General features: G+C 36.7%; 6 protein-coding genes across 6 annotated transcripts; 3 read left to right on the forward strand and 3 right to left on the reverse strand.

Moving 5' to 3' along the window:
- Positions 1 to 4,889: 4,889 nt before the first annotated feature.
- LOC148182012 (iron-sulfur cluster assembly factor IBA57, mitochondrial) lies at positions 4,890 to 6,184 on the forward strand. Its single transcript, XM_088045456.1, has 2 exons — positions 4,890 to 5,045; positions 5,092 to 6,184. Exons 1-2 carry the CDS (start codon positions 5,028 to 5,030, stop codon positions 6,079 to 6,081), a joined length of 1,008 nt encoding a protein of 335 aa, XP_087901582.1. The 5' UTR covers positions 4,890 to 5,027; the 3' UTR covers positions 6,082 to 6,184.
- Positions 6,185 to 6,343: 159 nt separating this feature from the next.
- LOC148182013 (RNA-binding protein 34) lies at positions 6,344 to 8,507 on the reverse strand. The gene is made up of 4 exons (XM_088045443.1): positions 7,883 to 8,507; positions 7,686 to 7,828; positions 7,287 to 7,639; positions 6,344 to 6,505 (listed from the first exon to the last, which is right to left on the reverse strand). Exons 1-4 carry the CDS (start codon positions 8,401 to 8,403, stop codon positions 6,440 to 6,442), a joined length of 1,083 nt encoding a protein of 360 aa, XP_087901569.1. The 5' UTR covers positions 8,404 to 8,507; the 3' UTR covers positions 6,344 to 6,439.
- Positions 8,508 to 8,595: 88 nt separating this feature from the next.
- LOC148182014 (RNA-binding protein 34-like) lies at positions 8,596 to 9,867 on the reverse strand. The gene is made up of 4 exons (XM_088040887.1): positions 9,419 to 9,867; positions 9,224 to 9,366; positions 8,826 to 9,175; positions 8,596 to 8,776 (listed from the first exon to the last, which is right to left on the reverse strand). Exons 1-4 carry the CDS (start codon positions 9,865 to 9,867, stop codon positions 8,717 to 8,719), a joined length of 1,002 nt encoding a protein of 333 aa, XP_087897013.1. The 3' UTR covers positions 8,596 to 8,716.
- Positions 9,868 to 10,143: 276 nt separating this feature from the next.
- Positions 10,144 to 12,983, reverse strand: LOC148182015 (cilia- and flagella-associated protein 263). The gene is made up of 6 exons (XM_088040918.1): positions 12,856 to 12,983; positions 12,649 to 12,805; positions 11,124 to 11,360; positions 10,521 to 11,049; positions 10,404 to 10,477; positions 10,144 to 10,357 (listed from the first exon to the last, which is right to left on the reverse strand). Exons 1-6 carry the CDS (start codon positions 12,974 to 12,976, stop codon positions 10,189 to 10,191), a joined length of 1,287 nt encoding a protein of 428 aa, XP_087897044.1. The 5' UTR covers positions 12,977 to 12,983; the 3' UTR covers positions 10,144 to 10,188.
- On the forward strand, positions 11,486 to 11,834 carry LOC148182016 (anaphase-promoting complex subunit 13). The gene is made up of 2 exons (XM_088040908.1): positions 11,486 to 11,577; positions 11,623 to 11,834. The coding sequence occupies exon 2, from the start codon at positions 11,625 to 11,627 to the stop codon at positions 11,832 to 11,834; it is 210 nt and encodes a 69-aa protein (XP_087897034.1). The 5' UTR covers positions 11,486 to 11,577; positions 11,623 to 11,624.
- On the forward strand, positions 11,834 to 12,643 carry LOC148182017 (AN1-type zinc finger protein 1-like). The gene has a single exon (XM_088040899.1). It carries the CDS (start codon positions 11,834 to 11,836, stop codon positions 12,626 to 12,628), a length of 795 nt encoding a protein of 264 aa, XP_087897025.1. The 3' UTR covers positions 12,629 to 12,643.
- Positions 12,984 to 18,646: the final 5,663 nt, after the last annotated feature.

The raw sequence follows: 18,646 nt of genomic DNA on the forward strand, positions 1-18,646 counted from the left end.
TTCTAAATCCGGGCCTAAAATCTACGTAGGACAACAAATAATTAATTCATGGCCGTTTAAAGCTTTGGAAAATGAACTCTCAGTTCCAAAATTTTTAATGCTCCAATTCTACGAAACTACGAAATTTTGAAGAAGTTAGATGATCTCTCAAAGACACCGGAGAATATGAAAGCAACCTTGTTAAAGAACAGCGCTGAAGGTAAAAGAAGAATTTTCAGAAGTGAAAACCAAAGAAATAAAATGGTGGATGCGCCAGGCTAGATTTAATTTTACCTTTCCATTCCTCAACTTCAACTTTTGCATGATCAATCGAAAGAAGCTATAATCTAGACATCTATCAAATTAAAGGTAGATTAGCTGCATTGTCTGACATTGTAACAACAGATCCACCCGGTTTAGACGAGGATATTTACATTCGAGACGGATTTGCAAATATTTGAGCCTGTTGACTGTTACCTGTTCTACGATCTAATCAACAACGGGAGTTTGAGCGTCCTCTATGTCTTAATGCACGAACCAGAAAGAGATGGCCATAGCGTCCCGACGCCAATAATGCGATTATTTCGTATTAGTTCACTCTTTATTGCCGCGATTCCACAGCAAACATCAAATATGTGCTTAATACACATGCGTGCTTGTTACGCCTTTTAAATCAAGCTTTGGATGTCTTTGATATAAAACCAACAGTGGAACAACGGCGTGTTGTTATTAGAAATATTGTAAAAGTTGAGTTACACCCACATTGAGGCACAAAAAACATTATAATTTTTAATAAGTCTCATATTGACACAAGTGAATGAATATTCCATTTAGAGATACATAATTAATTTTGTTGTGCGAGCCGTTCTTATAAGTTTCCATTTTAAAGTTGGTCTCATCCAAGTGGAGGCAAAGGGTTGAGATGACGCTGAACAAACAACAAGACGTATCTGAAGCGCTTCCTTAATTAATAAACTTCTACTAATGAAAGAAATAATTAATTTCAGCCTGCCACTGCGGCGCTATTTTAGACAAAATCACTAAACTTTCAGGAATCTTTGTTTCGTCGTTTTTGGAAAAAAGTCATTCGGAGGATGCACAAATTAACTAGCGAATTCACTAGTTAATTTACAATTTTCTATTCAATTTCTTTACGGTCAATGTTTCAGAGGCGCGACACATGTAATAATGAGTACATTGTTTACTCAAGCTGACGTCAATGTTTGTCCTGTCTGACATATTGCGAACGGCGAAGGGTAATTTCCTGCCTGCTTTTCGTTGCTGGTGAGCGCCGCGCCGATATTGCCTCCATATGGCTTTCCTAAAAGCATTTTGGGGCGCACATAGGCGACAAACGGATTTTTAGTTTGAAGAGATTCTCCATGTTCTTGCGATGGATTTCGGAATTTTCAAGCCATAAGCCGATTGCGGAATAATTTAATTTTTAATCTCTAATCTCCCGAATTAAGGCGAATACAAAAAAAACCTTTTCTCGCTTTTTTAGTTTAGAAATTGATCTTCGATAGTTCGAATTAGAAATTTAATTTTTTTTTAGCTTGAACGTTAGCTGCTTTTCGGTCTCTAATGGAGACACGGTCGATATCTCGCTTATTTATGAAGCAATATTAAAGTATTAGTCCTCATTTTACGCATGATTCAAAAAGGTAAAACTTGTTGAGATCGGTCCACAAATAACTGAGTTATGAGCGGTCAAAGTTTCGGATATTGAATTTTGAGTTGGAAAATCTCCGAAACTAGAAAATATTTTGAGAAACGGCTTCATCGTTTTTCTCGGCTCATTTTACTTTAGAATATATCCTTAAAAGTAGAAAATTCGATCGTCAATTTTTTGGGCAAAAAAATTTTGCGAGTTAATTTTTCGTTTTTCGATCACCGCTCGTAACTACTAGCCCTATCGATCTGAGATTTGGTCAATTGATAGATCTCAAGCTCCTCTTTCGATCAATATATTTCAAATTTTTTATTTGTTAAGTAAATTTGAGCTGCATAGGCTCATTTTACGCCGAATTTTGCGCTGAATCCAAAAATACCATCATTTTTCTCGTCCGTCAACAAATAACTGAATTAGCGGTGTTTGAAATTTCGAGTTGACGCCAGAGGGCCTAAATTTTGGAGGTTTAAAAAGGATTTTGCTCGATATTTTCGGAATTAAGACAAATATGTATAAAAAAAACCTTTTCGAAGTCGTTTTTCTCGCAATTTTTTAGCTCAGAAATCAATCTTTATATATGCTATTTATTTTGAACGCGAGGTCCAAAGTCCAACATGTGTCCAAATTTTGGGACTGTACGCAAAATTGTGCATGGGGTTGTACTTCTTAGTGATATTTTTTGGTTTATTAGGTCGCATGCATTGTCTTGTTGACAGTTGACTTTGTTTACAATTAACTGAAATGACAGAACCAATATTAGCAATGTGAGAAATTATTTAATTTTCTCAAAATTTAGACAAAAATCGTCAATGGTTTTGTTCGTTATGTGTAGAACTTTTTTTGATGAAAAGATGGATCTCCGTAACTCACAGTGAGACTGAAAAACAAGGGTTGTAATTAAACATAACCTATCGTGCTAGTTTTTAACTGTAATTAACAGTAGAGGGTGCAGTGGGTGCAAGTAATGTTTAGTTTATGGCTTAACATGTTCAGATCCTCAAATTAAAACGCTCACTTTGAAACCTTTGAGAAAAAAAAGAGAAAAATATAATCTTCGAGAATCTAAATGTTGATAACTTCGTCTTTTTTGCTCACTGAACGTCAATAGTTGCACTTGAATGCAAAATGTTTGCCTAAAGGTTTAATTTGGAAAAATAAGCGATTTGTTTACAAACATGTTTAGTAGTCAAAAAAACATCCACATCGCGTAGTACAAATCTTTTATTAACCACTGTTCATCAAATTAGACTTAAATCTTTTTGTATTTTCAGTAAATTCCAGATTTAACCAAAAGTGTCAATCAAAATGTAAACAAACTTATTTTGACGCCCCCACGCTAAATTAGTACCAACTTTGATAAAAACCCTTAACTTGCCAGATACACTCAGTTCTCATATATACCTTCCGCCACTACAATTGGGACCTTTTATAGGTAATAAATGAAGTTTAGTTCGAATCCAAAAGATTCGTTAAAATCGGTCAACAAATGATTGAGTTATGAGCGATCAAAGTTTCGTATATTGGATTTTGAATTGAAAATTTTTCAAAGCTCAATATCTTCGAAACTAAGAAAAATTTTAAGAAACGGTTTACACCATCGTTTTTTCCGCCTCATTTTACTTTTTCGGCATAAACTTGTACACTGTTTGTCCGATCGATCTCTAATTTGGCCAGTTGATAGATTTTAAGCTTTCGATTGATCGATAACACGAAGCTATTAAACGTCGTTTTCACGTTGAAAACAGTGACCGAAAATTACCCCAAATAGACCTCTTCAAAACAGTTTTATGTCAATGCCTCATTTATTTATAAAGCAAACTCAACTTATTTAGGCTCATTTTACCCAGAATGTCATGCTGAATCCAAAAACATAAAAAATCTTTAATTTTTATTCACAAATAACTGAGTCCTAATTTAATTAGAATTTTATTGGGTTGGGATGGTTTAGGGTTAATTTCTTAGATAGATAGATATTTTGGGTTGTCGCCAGAAGGCCAATTTTTTTAAGGTTTGAAACAATCCGTGCTCATATCTCGGAAACTGCTAGAAATATTTTCTCGCTATTTTTTACATAAAAAATAGTTCTTAGATTTTTCAAAAGTCGAAAGTTGCAGTTTTTCGCGAAAATTTATGACTAAAACTATGCCAAACTTCTGATATCGATATCTCGCTTATTTTTTGAAGTAAACTTGTTATTATGTACACTAGTACGCAGAATTTTCCGCAGATTCCAAAACTGGGATTTAAATTCAGATACGACAACAAATAACTGAGTTATGGCCGATCAAAGTTTCGGATAGTTGATTTTCATTTTTTCTAATTTTTCCTAATTTTTAAAGTTAAAGATCTCGGAAACTATTAAAGATATAGAGATGCGGTTTGCGCCATCGTTTTCTTTGGCTCATTTTACGTTAGAAAATGTGCTTAAAATTCGATAGTCGAAATTTCGACTCAAACGATAACAATTTTTCATTTTTTTTATTTTTGACCATAACTCGTAAGCTATTTGTCCGATCGATCTCAAATTTGGCCAGTAGATAGATCTCAAGCTCCTCTTTCGATTGATCTATAATTCAAAGGTATCAAACATTGTTTTTACCTTGAAAACAGTGATTGAAAATTACCCCAAAATGACCTCTTCAAAACAGTTTTTGGTCAATGTCTCGTTTATTTTTGAAGTAAACTAAACTTATTTGGGCTCATTTTACGCAAATTTTTTTATTTTTGTCAACAAATAACTGAATTATGGCCGTTCGAATTTTTGTCAGAGGGCCAGAGAAATTTTTGAAGGTTCGAAGCAATCCGTGCTTAATAACACGGAAACTATTAGAAATATTGGGAAACCGTTTGCGCCATCGTTTTTCTCGCGATTTTTAGCTAAGAATTCGTTCTTAGATTTTCCAAAAGTGAAAAGTTGGAGTTTTTCGGAAAAAATACAAAACTAAAACTAAGTTCTGTAATCGATATCTCGCTTATTTTTGGACTACACTAGGGTTATTATAGCTCATTTCGCCCAAAATTTTGCGCAGATTTCAAATCCGACCTCAAAATTTACATCCGACAACAAATAACCAAGCTATGGCCGTTTAAAATTTCAGATAGTTGATTTTTATTTCCCAAAAATGTAATGCTCGATGTATTCGAAACCACAACAGATAAAAAGAAACGGTTTGCGTCATCGTTTTTCTCGCGCTTTTTCATGTACATAATTGTCAAATGGCAAAGTGAAATCTGTGTTTTTTTTCAATTTCCGATCAGCTGATTTTTCGCTCAACTGTCAACGTCAAATTGCACACATAACCTGTCTTTTCCACTCTAAGAAACGAATAATTTCACCCAAAATTACCTAAGTTTCCATGAAGTAAACCCAAAAAACATGTTGCGACAACCCAAGGTATGCCTCATTTAATATTACCTGCTATTCCAACAATAATTTATAGGTTAGATTTGCCCCCTTCAGACTCAAAACGGGCAATTTTTCCTTAAAACGATTTTCTTCCAACGTAGTAGAGCCTTTGAACAACAAAACGTTGCTCCGAGTTTCTGGAGCAGAAGTCAAAGACTATCTCCAAGGTCTAATAACTAATGACATTGAACATCTTAATTCAGGACCTGGTAGTATGTACACTGCGTTTCTAAACAGTGCAGGTCGACTTCTTTACGATGCTATAATCTACCGGAAAGTAGAACCAAACGTTTATTTAATAGAGTGTGATGTTAAGGCTTCAGATCTGTTGCAAAAGTACATGAAATTGTACAGAGTTAGGCGTAAAATTGATATTTCACACGTGGGAGACGAATTAAAAGTTTACGCTTTATTTAACACCAAAAGTGACGAGTTACCACTTTCAGATGGTCAAGAACTGAGCAAACCCCACGAAGACGTGACGATTTTTCGGGACCCAAGAATCGCGGAATTAGGGTCTAGAATCATAGCCCCCACAGAAATCAAAATAACAGACCACCTCGACGATGTTTGCATAAAAGACCCTCAAACTGAGCGGAATTATCGGTGGCTGCGTTACAGCCTAGGAGTCGGAGAAGGAGTCGAGGATTTACCCCCAGGAGATTGTTTCCCTCTGGAATGCAACTGCGATTACCTCCATGGAGTGAGTTTCCACAAAGGCTGTTACATCGGTCAAGAACTAACAGCTCGAGTCCACCACACGGGGGTTGTCAGAAAGCGTCTCATGCCCATACATTTCACGAAAATCCCATCAAACCCACCGGAGAAAATCGTACAAGACAAAGTCAACTTGGGGAAGTTAAGAGGCGTCGAGAACGACGTCGGTTTGGCGTCGCTACGAATTGAAAAAACTTTAGCCTTCAAAGAAATTAAGCTCGGGGACGGAATTTTCGTCACGGCCAAGCCGAAGTGGTGGCCGTGCGAAGCACCGAAAGAAAAGGCGAACATCTCCAAGCTGCAGTAGCAAGGATGGAGTCTAAGGCGACTAAAGCTGAGGAAAAAGAAAGTACACCGGAACCCAAATACTTTCAGTGCGAAATTTGTGCCTTACGTGAAATGTACGACTATTTCGGACAGGAGCCCCCTTTCACTAAGCAGTACAAACTGGTAGAAAACGCGTATGTGATCGAAGACCCGTTTGTGCCCCCCAAACAAAACGAGTTTATTGTCTTGGGGGCTCACTGTATCAAATGCGGGAAAAGTGTTTGTAAGGATAACAATTGTAGTTTGTTTTATGAGGGTACATACTGCATTTATTGCGCTAAAAATTGTAGTGATACGTTCCCACCAACAGTCCAGGAGAAATTAAACAGAATTGTTGTTTACTTGGGGGCTATTTGTTTCACCTTTAACTTCTTTTGCAGCAAGCCTTTGTTGAGCTTGTTTTTCTGAAACAAAAATCGTTAGACAGTTCGGCTGAAGAGAATTTTATTCGAAAAAAATTGCTCATGAAAACGAAAACCAACCATGTATTCTAGATCACCTCATTTTTCAAAAAAAAGTCTAATTTTGAATCATCGTAAGTTGAATTACTTTTATTTTGAAAAATTATGAAAATTTATGTATCAATATTTGAATTTTTCTTATTTTTTAAACTTTTAATGGCTTAGCCGTTTAAAATTCTATAATCGACAACAGTATGTTTGCTGTGAAAAGCATTTATGTCATACCAACTCTAAAACCAAGGCAGATGGTTAAGAAACTGCAATAACGTGGTTATCAAAATGACCCAATTTTAGAAATTGTTAAGGCGGAGCAAAAAATTTAGACGCCCTTTGTTTAAATTCGGAATGTTTTTATAATTTCAGTACATCAGCTACGAAACTTGGAAAAGTTACTACCTATAAGTTATGTACTTACTAATTGTAATCAATTACAAAAGTCAAACTTTAGCAAACTGGAAAATTGATGAGAAAAAGGCGCATATTCTAGAGATTTTAACTATGTTCACTACCCAGCAAAATTAACGCAAAATCGGTCTATTAATGTTAAAAATGGCTTCAAAAAAATATTGACGATTCACACCAACTTACGATTACTTTAATTTGATAGAACATTTATAGGACAATGCAAAATTGCAAATTAAACTTATGCAATGCAATTTTCTTTGAATAAAATTCTCTTCCGGCGAACCGTGTAGAGACTACTAATGCGACTCCCACAACAAACCTTTTTCGGTACAAATTTAACGCCTTGAAAAGAGTTCCCAGTGGGTTTCTCTCCAGGATCTTCAACCTCCTTATGTTCCCGCGTCCTCTTTACTCTCCCTGGTTTGTTCTTCTTCTCTTTGTTATTCTTTATGTTCTTTTTCGCCGCACCAAGATTACAAGCGCTGATCCTAACTTCCCTCTTTTTGATCTGAACGTTCTCCATTTCCAGCGCGAGGGTAACAGCGTCGGAATTCTCGAAATTCACGTAACCAAAACCGCGCCCCATTCCAGTTCGCGAGTCTCTGACGATGCGGACGGACTCTATGGGGCCACAAGCCTCGAATGTATTCCACAAGTCGTTTTCTTCAGCGCCTGGAAATTAAGAATAAAAAAGGAGTAGAGAGAAGTGGAGACGTACAAAAATTTAAATTTCCAACGAAAATCGCTCTGCTTTCATCGGGTTTTTCCTGGGAGTCACACAAGTGGATTCTTAAGTGGTGCTCTTTGTAGATCATTCCGTTTGCTTCTGCTGCTTTCACGGCGCTATCGCGTTCATTGAATCTGAAATTAAAATTATAATTGAGATTAAAAGAAAAAAGTACAAGGGGGCTGTACCTGACGTAGCCATAAAGGCTCTTTCGCTCAGGGTGGAACTCCTTCTTAATATACGCCACTTTTTTGGGTGTTTTGGGGTTAGCAACTGGGATTCCTCTGATTCTCACTGTATCCACAAGGCCAAATTTCGAAAACTGTTTTTTCAAACAGTTGGTGTCTGAAGCAATGGGAATGTTCCCCACAAAGACAGTCCTAGCGAGTTGCTCAGGATCATGTTCAGTCTTGGCTTGCCCCTGCAGGCCGATTCTCCTTCTAGCACCCTCATCATTCTTGACTTTTTTAGGGGATGGTGCTTCGCCCTCTTGGGGCTCAACACTCACGGATTTACGCTTCTTTGCCTTCGGTTTTTGGGCTTTTGAGGGTTTTTCGTTCAGATCATTGTCCTTCTGCGAGTCTTCTTCGGGTGCTGGGGTTTCCTCCAACAACGTGGTCTTCTTAACCTTTTTCTTGATCACTTTTTTCTTATTCGGGGTTACCGAACCAGTAATTAAATCGGATAAACTTCCAACTGAATAATCCATGAAAAAAGATTTTGGAAATCTGAAAAACTTGAGCACGATGGTTGACAACAACAGAGGTTAGAAAAAACACGCGGTTTTGACTTTTGACAGATCGTGCAACAATTGTGATTGGTTGGTTAAAACGCCCTCTTAAAAAGGCGATTGGTTATTGGTTGCTTTAAATGCGGGAAAATTGAAATAAACATTTTAAAATTATGGTTTACGAAATATTCAGTTTATTGTGCTAAAAATTATAATTAGATTGAATGGGATAAAAACAAGTCCATTAACTGTCAAAAAAGTTACATTATTATATGAAATGTATTTGTCCCCATTACGATGATTTTTGGGCTTTCACCTTCTTCTTGGGGGTGATTTTCTTAACCTTTTCTTTCTGTAAAAACAAACATCACAAAAACACTAAAACAATTTGCAATTCAAACCTTTTCCGCAGGTTCCTCTTCAATTTTCCTCTGTTTCTTGACTGTCTCTGATTTGCTTGCATTTATACTTTCTTTTTTTTCTTGATTGTCTTCTTCACCCTCAGACTGCTCATTCTCCTCTCGTTTTCTCTTTACTGCCTCTGTTTTATCTACGCAGGGAAAAATCTGGAGCTCCCTTCCTCGTATTACAACATCTTTCATTTCGAGAGCACGAGCAACAGACTCAGCCTTTTCAAAGTTAATGTAACCAATTCCTCTTGATTTTTTAGTATGGCGGTCCTTTAAAATATTAACAGAGTTTATGTACCCACAATACTGAAAAGTTTTCCACAATTCATCAGTTGTAGCGGCTATAAAAATAAAAGTGAGAAATGAACTAATTAAAAATGATAACAAACCATAATGTAGATTTTTAAAGTGAATTGAATTATTCCTATCAACATTTTTCGGATAAGTACTGCATAAGCTGATTGATAATTTTTCACCATTGTGCATTATTAAACTATTTACAGCTTTTTCAGCACTTTCTTGTTGTTTAAAGCTAAAATAAAAACTTATATAATAAAAGAAACCCATGAACAAGGTCAACTTACGTGATGAACGCATAAAAACCTTTTATTTTACGCTGAGTCTTCTTCTGCACAAAATTAAGATTTGTAGCAGGAGCCGGAACAGCCATCATCACAACATCCTCAATATCTCCAAATTTTGCAAATTCATTTCTAATTTGAACTGAATCAGAGCTCACAGGAATCCTTCCCACATGAATTGTTCTAGCATTCTTCTCTGAATCGTTTTTATTTATAACATTGGTTTTCTTCTGTGGTTCTGCTGGCTTCTTTTCTTCATCTGCACCACCAGCTTCTTCATCAGAGGTGCTTTCTTCGTCACCTGAAGCGTTTTCTTCGTCACCCGAAGCGCTTTCTTCATTTTGGGGCGTCGAAGTTTCTTCCTCAGCAGAAGAACCACTTTCTTCAACAGAGTCTTCTTCAGACGGTGGGGCGAGTTCCAACTTGGTCTTCTTTGTTACTTTTTTCGACATTTTCTCAATCATTATTATTTATTCGGGTTACTGAACTAGTAACAGACTCTGCGAAACTCTCGAAAAAGAGTGCACCTAAAATTGTGACAAAAAAAACCACAGAACTTGCAGCACTGAAAACACGATGCCGAATGAGGTTAGAAAACCGCGTGGTTCGACAAGACACCAAGCAAAAGTATACTCGACAAACTTCGCCACTGCTCGGCTCGTCCATTATTGGCTGCTGAGCGCGGTGGGAAAATTTTGTTTTTAAAAAAGAAATTTATGATTGGTTGCCGCAACGCGGGAAATAAGAGTGGTTTAAACCCAAGGTTCTTTATTTCAGTAAGGGTTAATACTTCTGCCGCTCGCAGAAGACATTCGACTAACACGACTACCGCGGCTACTGTATTTTCGAGGATTTCTTGAGCGGCGGCGTACACTGGCCTTCTTCTCAAATATGAACTCGAAGGGCACATCCTCGTCGTCTTCATCAAAGTTCGGAGGTTTTCTGCAACGAAATATGAGCGAAAAGACTGTTTAAACTATCTCTTTACATAAACCACGTTGCTTTGGCTTTTTTCAAGCCCGTGGCCTGCTTCATTTCTCTGAGCGCAGCATTAAGATCCATCTAAAAGAAAAAGTAGTTTAAAATCTAAAAAAATAACTCGCACGTCTTTAATCTGCTTGCGTCTCGACCAAATCTTCAAGTTTTTCTTCAAGACATTCATCTCCGCTTTGGTCTTTACATAGTCTAATATTGGCGGTACTCGGTAATTCTCACTCTTCAATTTTATCTTATCGTGCTCCTTTTTTGTGTTTTCCAGTTCAACTGCTGCTTTATCGCATTCTTCGTCGAGTTTAACAATCAAGTCTTCTCGAAGTTTTATCGTCTCTTTAATCGCGTTCAGACTTTCAACTTTCTGCAGTAAATTCTTTTTTGTTCGGCTCAGAACCAAATTCGCGGCTCCGTTCATTTTCTTCAGCTCCAGAAGAAGCAAATTTCTTTTTTCAATTTTTTCAATCAGATGCTTATTGGCGATTTGGAGCTGCTCAAAGTCCACTTCTTGGAGATTTTCACCGAGCGATTTCTTTTGAGCCAGCTGGCTGCACACTTTTTGGTATTGAACCTTCAAAGAGCTCGTTCTGAGGCGGAGTTTGTCGATAGCGGTGCGGTTCTGGCGAAAATTCTCTTCCATAAATCTAAAGAGACATTTTATTATTTTACTCGGCGCATCCCCCAATTAATATTAATAAAAACTATTTTATTCCCTGACCGTGCGAATCTGTCTGCCGGATTTTTCTGGGCGAATTTCTCCGAATTTCCCTGAACAAAAGCAGCGTCGAACGTCTCTAAACTTTCTTTGAGTTCACTTTCTCTGATGTACATTTCTTCTAGCTCAGCTTTTAGTTTGTTTCGAGCTTTATAGCATTTTGCTCTTAGAATTTCAAGAGCTGCTTCCGTGTCTTCCATTTCGCGGATGACCAAATCCATTTTTTGTGTGATATTAATTCTAGAAAAAATTGTTATTTTGATCATATTCAAACTTAAATAAATCCCGCCTCCACTAAAGTCAAGTCAAACCAACCACGCGGTCAGAAATTCACCAGATTTTACACCGAAGTCAACGACAAACTAGTGACTTTTCTTTTTGTAGAGTTGGTGGACCGGTGAAGCTGTGAATTCGAATCAACATAACCAAAAAGTGCGAGTCATTTTCCGACGAAAACGTGGGTTTCTCGCCTTTTTTAAAGTGATCTAACCTCGTTTTTTAGCCATGGACAGTGCAACCCCCGTGGACGGTCACTACGTTGATCTAATCGATGACAAGTGGCGCTCCGAGAAACTCCCTGAAGACGACATCAACGTCCCCACGTACGAATTAGCAGACCCTGAGGCTGACTCTGGTGATATTCATCTCACCCTCAAAGAACAAGAACAGAAGTGGACGGACATTGCTCTCACTGCGTTGAGTGAGCACCAGTGATGGAGCTCCCGCGTTTGGGGCAACAGTGTGCTCACACTGCCTGCAAACAGTTGGATTTCCTCCCTCTGTTATGCAAATGCGGTAAAAAGTTTTGTTCCGAACATTTTAACATTCACGTGGAGGAGTGTGAGACCACCGTAAATCTAGAACGCGAGGAGAAGCGGAAAATTAGCGATGTCTTCAAGTGTTCGCGCGAGGACTGTAAGGAAACGAGCATTGTACCCCTAATTTGTCAGAGATGTCGCCAGCATTTTTGTATCAAGCACCGGCACCTTGCTCAGTGTTTTGAAAAAGACGAGAAGACTCTTTCTGAGGAAAAGGAGAAGTTTGCAGCCCCTGTAAGACAGTTCAATGAGGCTAAAGTTGCGGTGGATAAGCAGATCGAGAAGAACTTGTTAGAGGCGAAGAAAAAAGGGAAGAAGACTAATTTGGTCAATAAAGTACAGTTGATGAAGATCAAGAACAAGGCCAAGGGACTGGGAAGCATCCCAGTGGTGGACCGGGTGTACTTCAACGTCTCATCCCCCGGAAGTCAGGGTAACCCACTATTTGTTTCCAAAGCTTGGAGTCTAGGGCGCGCTATCGATGCCATCGCCGATGGATGCAGCTTAAAAAACGACAACAATAAGTCTGGGAGCAAAAAACTTCGCCTGTTCAAACACGACACTAATGAGATCCTTTCAACAAATCTTGCAGAGACTCTAGACGCTCTTATTTCCACGGGTGTTATTGTAGATGGAGACAATTTAGTTATAGCTTATGTAGACGACAATCAGACGGTTTTATCTCCTTGATTTGGATTTTATTCACCTACCGGGGCCCCTCCTTTCCTGTGCCTAACGACGCGTCGAAACTAACAGAGAGAATGGAGCCCAGAAACGCAGATTGGCGGGTAGAGCGTCTGGATAAAGTCAGACGTTTGGCGAAGCTAGAACGGCGCTCTTGCGCCACTTTTATCCCTTGCTGCATTTCTAAAATTTCGTGTTAGTTTGAGTGGAAATTGAGATTGAAATTGCGGCACCTTCAAGGGATGAAGGGTCGTTCTTTTCCAGGAAATGCTGGAAAATCATGTTTTCTAACTCAAAGTGCTTCACACTTTTCTGCAGGTCTTGTACGGCGTTGACCAAATCCGTGTTGTTCATGTCTAGGAAGAGAGTTATCACACTGGGAATAAGAGAGGGTTTGTACCATCTAAAGGGTTCTTTTCTTCCGGTCGGATTTTTTTCAATGGGCTTCCCTTCTGCTCCAGACTGTTGTAGCTTTTAATACTGGAATGAGTCCGAAGCTTCTTCCCTAAGCAGAAATATTAAATAATACACTGAGTTTAAAAAAAAATGAACCTCCCTGAAGGAGTAAACATAGAACGTCCAAATTTGACTTACGTCTTAAGACAAATACGGTAGAACCTCGATTATCCGGATCAATGTTCAAAAAAAATACGTGACGAAAAGTTTTCTGTTATCGCTTCAGATTACTGGTGTCACGTCAATAAACAATGCGTGCCAAAGAGTTTCTTGGTATTGCATGAATTCGAGACTTGGCGAGGTCGCCACTAAGAAGAAAAATTGTACCTATCAAACAATTACAAAATATTCCAAAATATATATATATATAATATTTGTATTTACATGTTTAACTTTCATAATATTACAAGTTTTGCATTATTTTTTTGTGTTTTATTATCTTAAACTGATTCAAGTGAAGTGAAATTTCTGGGGATTTTTTTAGGGTTGGTAGTACACAAAAATGTAGGGATTTTTCTTGATAAAATGTGATAAATTTTATAAAAATATTACCAAAATAAAAGAAATATAAAATAAAATTTACTGTAAAATGGTGGAGGCGCCAGTATAATAATAAAAGTTTTGAAAATTAGTCATTTTTTCAAAAAAATGGAGAAAAACCGTGAAAATCTGGAAGCATAAAGCATTTGAAGAAGTTTTTAATAAGAGAGTGGACTGCATTTATTTAAAGTTGGAATTTTGACAAATCAGCTTTAAAGTTTTTAATATGACAAGGTATCATTGTCCCCCAGTATTTGACATTTAACATGAAATTTGTTGTGTATTATGGTTATGATTCGTACAGTGAGAGATTAAATGACAGAAAAGTCACCACGTCTGCGGAATAAAAAGTGTACGCGCGAAATTTAAAATAACAATATAAGCCTACAACATACATCATTATCCCCCAGAATTTGACATTTTCCAATTTTGGCAGAAAAATTGTTATGCATCACAAGTACGTAATTAATTAATGCAAGTTCTTAAACTGGTCCTTCAGGTGCGCGTAATAATTTCTGGGGATTTTTGGGGGTTGGTAGTACAAAAAAATGTAGGTATTTTTTCTTTATAATGTGACAAAAATTTCATTTAAATTGTACCAAAAAAATAAAGAAAATATAAAAAAATAATACTGCAAAATGGTGGAGGCGCCAGGTTAATAACAAAACTTTTGCAAATTGTCATTTTTTTGTGAAAAAATTGGGAAATATCGTGAAAATCCGGGGACGTAAAGCATCTGAAGGAGTTTTTAATAAGACAGTGTACTGCTATCTGGTTTATATGTAAAGTTGAAATTTTGACAAATTAGCTTTGGAAATTTTGAGTTGACAAGATTGGCAACATTGTTTCCCACAATGTGTCATTTGCTCTTTTGACATGAAATTTGCTGTGTATTAAGGTTACCTAATTAAGGGGATATCAAACAAATTTCAATATAGGGCAAATTCAATGTATTTTTCCAAACACGATTACTCAAAAACTATTTGCGTAAATTGCTCTCTGTTTTGAATATGAATATGAATCTGTTCAACGTGCACTACGTTAAATGCTATTTATAATTTTTGTAAAATGATTCTTTAATGATTTTTGATTAATTAAATACGAAAACTTGGCTGAAAGCGAAATAGTTTTTAGCATTCCACATGCATAGACTAATTTTACATAATGTAATTTTATAAATAATGTTTACAAGCTGAAGCTTAAGCATTACGAAAAAGACCACAGGAAAAGAGTTATTGGAAGCCAGTGTTATGTACATATAGGTTGTCTCAAAATTCGCGAATTCCGAATTCAAAGCGTTGTAGAGAATCACTTCAGTAGTAAAACATAAAGATTCGGGAATTCCCCACAAAAATACATTGATCTGAATGTGTACTCTTTGAACTACATTTTTTTCAAATGCAGGGTAAAAATTTCTGTGTTTATTGTTATTTACGGTGTTGACGATTGTGGATAATAATAATGTAAAAGAATTTCTTTAAAAATTTGCTTTATTTGGGAGTAAAAAAATCTTAAATTTTTGTAATTTTTCTTAAAAATGGAACGGCAACGTGGCTAGAAATTAGTCTGTTACTATGGATGCAGGCAACTATATATAAATTTTGTCAAAATCTGTCACCCCGCTAAAAATTTGATTCAAATGATGGATTTTTTTTATTCAAATAATGAATACGGAGACATGTATTTGGTTTTGGAGGCATCAGATAACAGATCTGTGGTACATAGATGCTCGCCTATACCATGAGCGATAGCCCAAACGACTGCGTCCGCCAATTTCAGGAGTCTTTTGTCGCTGGACGCAGATTCCACACATGGAAAAGCCGATTCTTGCCGCTTACCGTAACGATCCAAAAATTAGCACACGAAACTTGGGTCGTCAGTTAGATGTGCATCTGAGATGAGGTTGCGAACGTATCTAAGCAATACAAATAGAGATCATCAGATAGGTCAGGATGTGAGTTTTGCACTGTTGTCGAATTGAAGAAAAAAAAGTGCTTACATCTTTTTCAGGAAGTGCGAAAAACATTTTTTTTAAGTATTTACGGGCACCACTGGGTTCTCTCTACCGCGCTCTGAATTCGGAATTCGCTAATTTTGAGACACCTGTATAAGGCGCCAGGTCTTTTATTTTCTTTGACTGAATTTTATTGATCCTTTATACCATGTAATATCCATTCACAAAACATAAAAGTTACTATAGTTGGCGATAAAAAATAACCCTAAACGGAACAGTTGGTGAGATTGGTAACCAAATGGACATTTGACAATTTTAATGCCAAAACTTCAAAATTAAATGTTTAATTTCAACTCACTCTGCAAGAAAGCGTAAGAAATAGATAATTTCTGCATTGGGAAGTTTCAACATGACACTAAGAAGTTCTCTAAGGTAAACTAAAATTGAACAAACTGAACTGACATTGACAACAAACTTCAAAGTACAGTCCATTAATCAAACACTTTAGATGAGAAAGTTCCCCTAAAAGGGCCGGGATTAAATTTGGAAGGTTTGAAACTTTGCTAAAACTTTCCCCCACAATTGTGAGATACCGCTGCGGTCGCTGCAAATGCCACGTGAATGATTCTAATGATTCTGATTGGCCGAACTGGTTGCTAAGAGCATTGAGTCGTTATGGTTGTTACAAACTTACAAACTGCGCAGACAAATGTGTGGTGTTGTCACATTATCATTCTCCAAAACGTTCAAATCAGTTGTAAATCCGAGCCCAAGAATTGATTTAACACTAATTGAAGCCAGAGGACATCAATTTTCTACATTACGTACATCAGGCCCAGGTACCATCATCAGCTATAAAGAATAAACAAACTGAACTGTTTTCAGGAATGAACAAGTTCTCCATTAACAAAATATCGAAGATAATATGCCAGGAAAGAAAGGTATACTAAAATAATGATTCCCTAAACCGAGTTAACACATTCAATTATCTAGGAATAAACAAGAGATTCTCTTGTCCAGATGAACAGGCACAAAATGGAAGGATGAACGCTCAAAATAAAGGACAATGTAAAGTTTTGAGATGTGGACTTATACATAGATGGATAGACCAGAGTTCTAGCGAAAAATCGCCAAGAAGAATGAATAACGAAACCGATAATCAATCAACAGGAAGAAACTGAAAAATGTTATCTGTGAATGGATCACACCGGGGGAAAACTAATCGTTTGCAAGATTGGCTGTTCCCAACATACATAAAACTATTCAAGAACATCAGTTAAAGTGCAGTGTACGTACTACTAAGAAATAAAAATTACAACAGCGATTTTTGGGTTATTTGATCTTAAGTGAAACTACAATAAAAATAATAGTAATACTAATCGTAATTCAATTTTAATTCTCCCCACAAACACTTTGGCGCTAGTGTTTTCATTCCGCCTATAATGCATTCACGATCTTTTTAGACCGCGGCAAGCCATGGAAATCTAGTAACTTGGTTGGTAGTCAACCTTTGTGAGCCAAAGTTTCCTGAAAATGATTGACATTTGTTCTGTCGATTGGAGTTGTCACCTTTTTTTGGTTATGAATTGTGTCTGAAACCTTTCCTCTGTTGCCAGTTTGAACCGAACATTCAGAACTTGATAATTTTATTAAATTTTTATCTAAAATTTTGAAATTATTTTTCAACAAATGCAATATTAATCATAATGGAAGACATTACTGCTGCTAGTACATTCCATTGGCAAGAAGTTTACCATTCTCAAGAAGCACTTCTACCAGGTCTTGATTCTAGTCATAAAACCTTAAAAAAGTTTATTTGATCGAATTAGCATTTGAGCCAGGGTTTTATGTTATGGAATCTCACACTAAAAGCAAACTTTGGCGAATTTCGTTAACTAAAAAGTGCAGCAATTTAGAATTTGAATTGTTTTTGTTTATATAAAGTCTTGTGATCGTTCACTTCTCTGTGTTTGTAACTCATAGACTTAATAATTTTGAAAAGTGTTGTTTTCTCGGCATAAAATTCTAATTGTTGCCGCTTATCAGCCAAAACTTTTCATCTTTGGTGTCCAGAACATTGGAAACGGTTGCACGCCGCATCTAAAAATATTTTGAAAACAAACGTCTATGGGACCTTGTACCTTACAAAGAATATATTTGTAACACCTCAGATCGTTTGTTCCCGTCTTAAATCAAGGCGATCTTTTTGAAACTGCAAATAGCACATTTTTTGTTCGAAAACGAAATCACTTTAGGCATTTTATTGCAATATTTTGAAGATAATGCCTTTAAACTGTTACTTTCACGATTAAAAGGAAACACACGATTTTTCCGGTATCAGAAAAGTGGCAAACTTGCATGCATGAAAGACACATGTCAGATGTGACAGTGAAAAAACTACCTCTGTCAGTCATTGTAGCCAACAAAAAGAAAAAAAAACATGGCCTACTCTGGTCTAAAAAGATCGTGAATGCATTATACTACACCGTACTTACTCATCTAAAGTGTTTGATTTATGGTACAGTCCCATGAAATGATGATTGAAAAGTACACTCTGATTTTACAGAAATCAAAGGTAACTTGATTTTTATGTTTTGTGAATGGATATTACATACCGCCGCGGGCACAAAATCTTAGACGTCATTTTTCTGACGCTTCAAAAATTTGAATGTAGTCTGTGTATTACCGTCATTGTCAGTACTGACGTTAAAAACATCAAAGTATTGACAAGTTGTCAATTCAGAATTGGCATGACTGAAGCCGATAATATTAGAATAGTCTCTTTAGTACAGAGTGGCATAATCTACAGTTCATGGGTCTAATTTGTGAAGTATAGAACTCAACTATCACGTATTTAAGATTTACGGGCATGGGCAATAATAATTTGGCCATCAGTGTATTCAAAACTATTAGCTATTGTCCTGACCATAAGATGATGGTAATAATAATCTAAACCACTCGGGCTGGGGTTTTAAGATTATTATCGTAGTAAGCAGAGGGTAAACTCACTAAAAGAGTGCCGTCTACAAATCGCGACGTGAGAATTATAAGGTTCTAAGTGTTTTTTTGTGAAA

Source organism: Gnatocerus cornutus, chromosome 1, assembly GCF_029298725.1.
Source record: "Gnatocerus cornutus isolate USDA-ARS CGAHR chromosome 1, icGnaCorn1.1, whole genome shotgun sequence".
NCBI lineage: Eukaryota > Metazoa > Arthropoda > Insecta > Coleoptera > Tenebrionidae > Gnatocerus > Gnatocerus cornutus.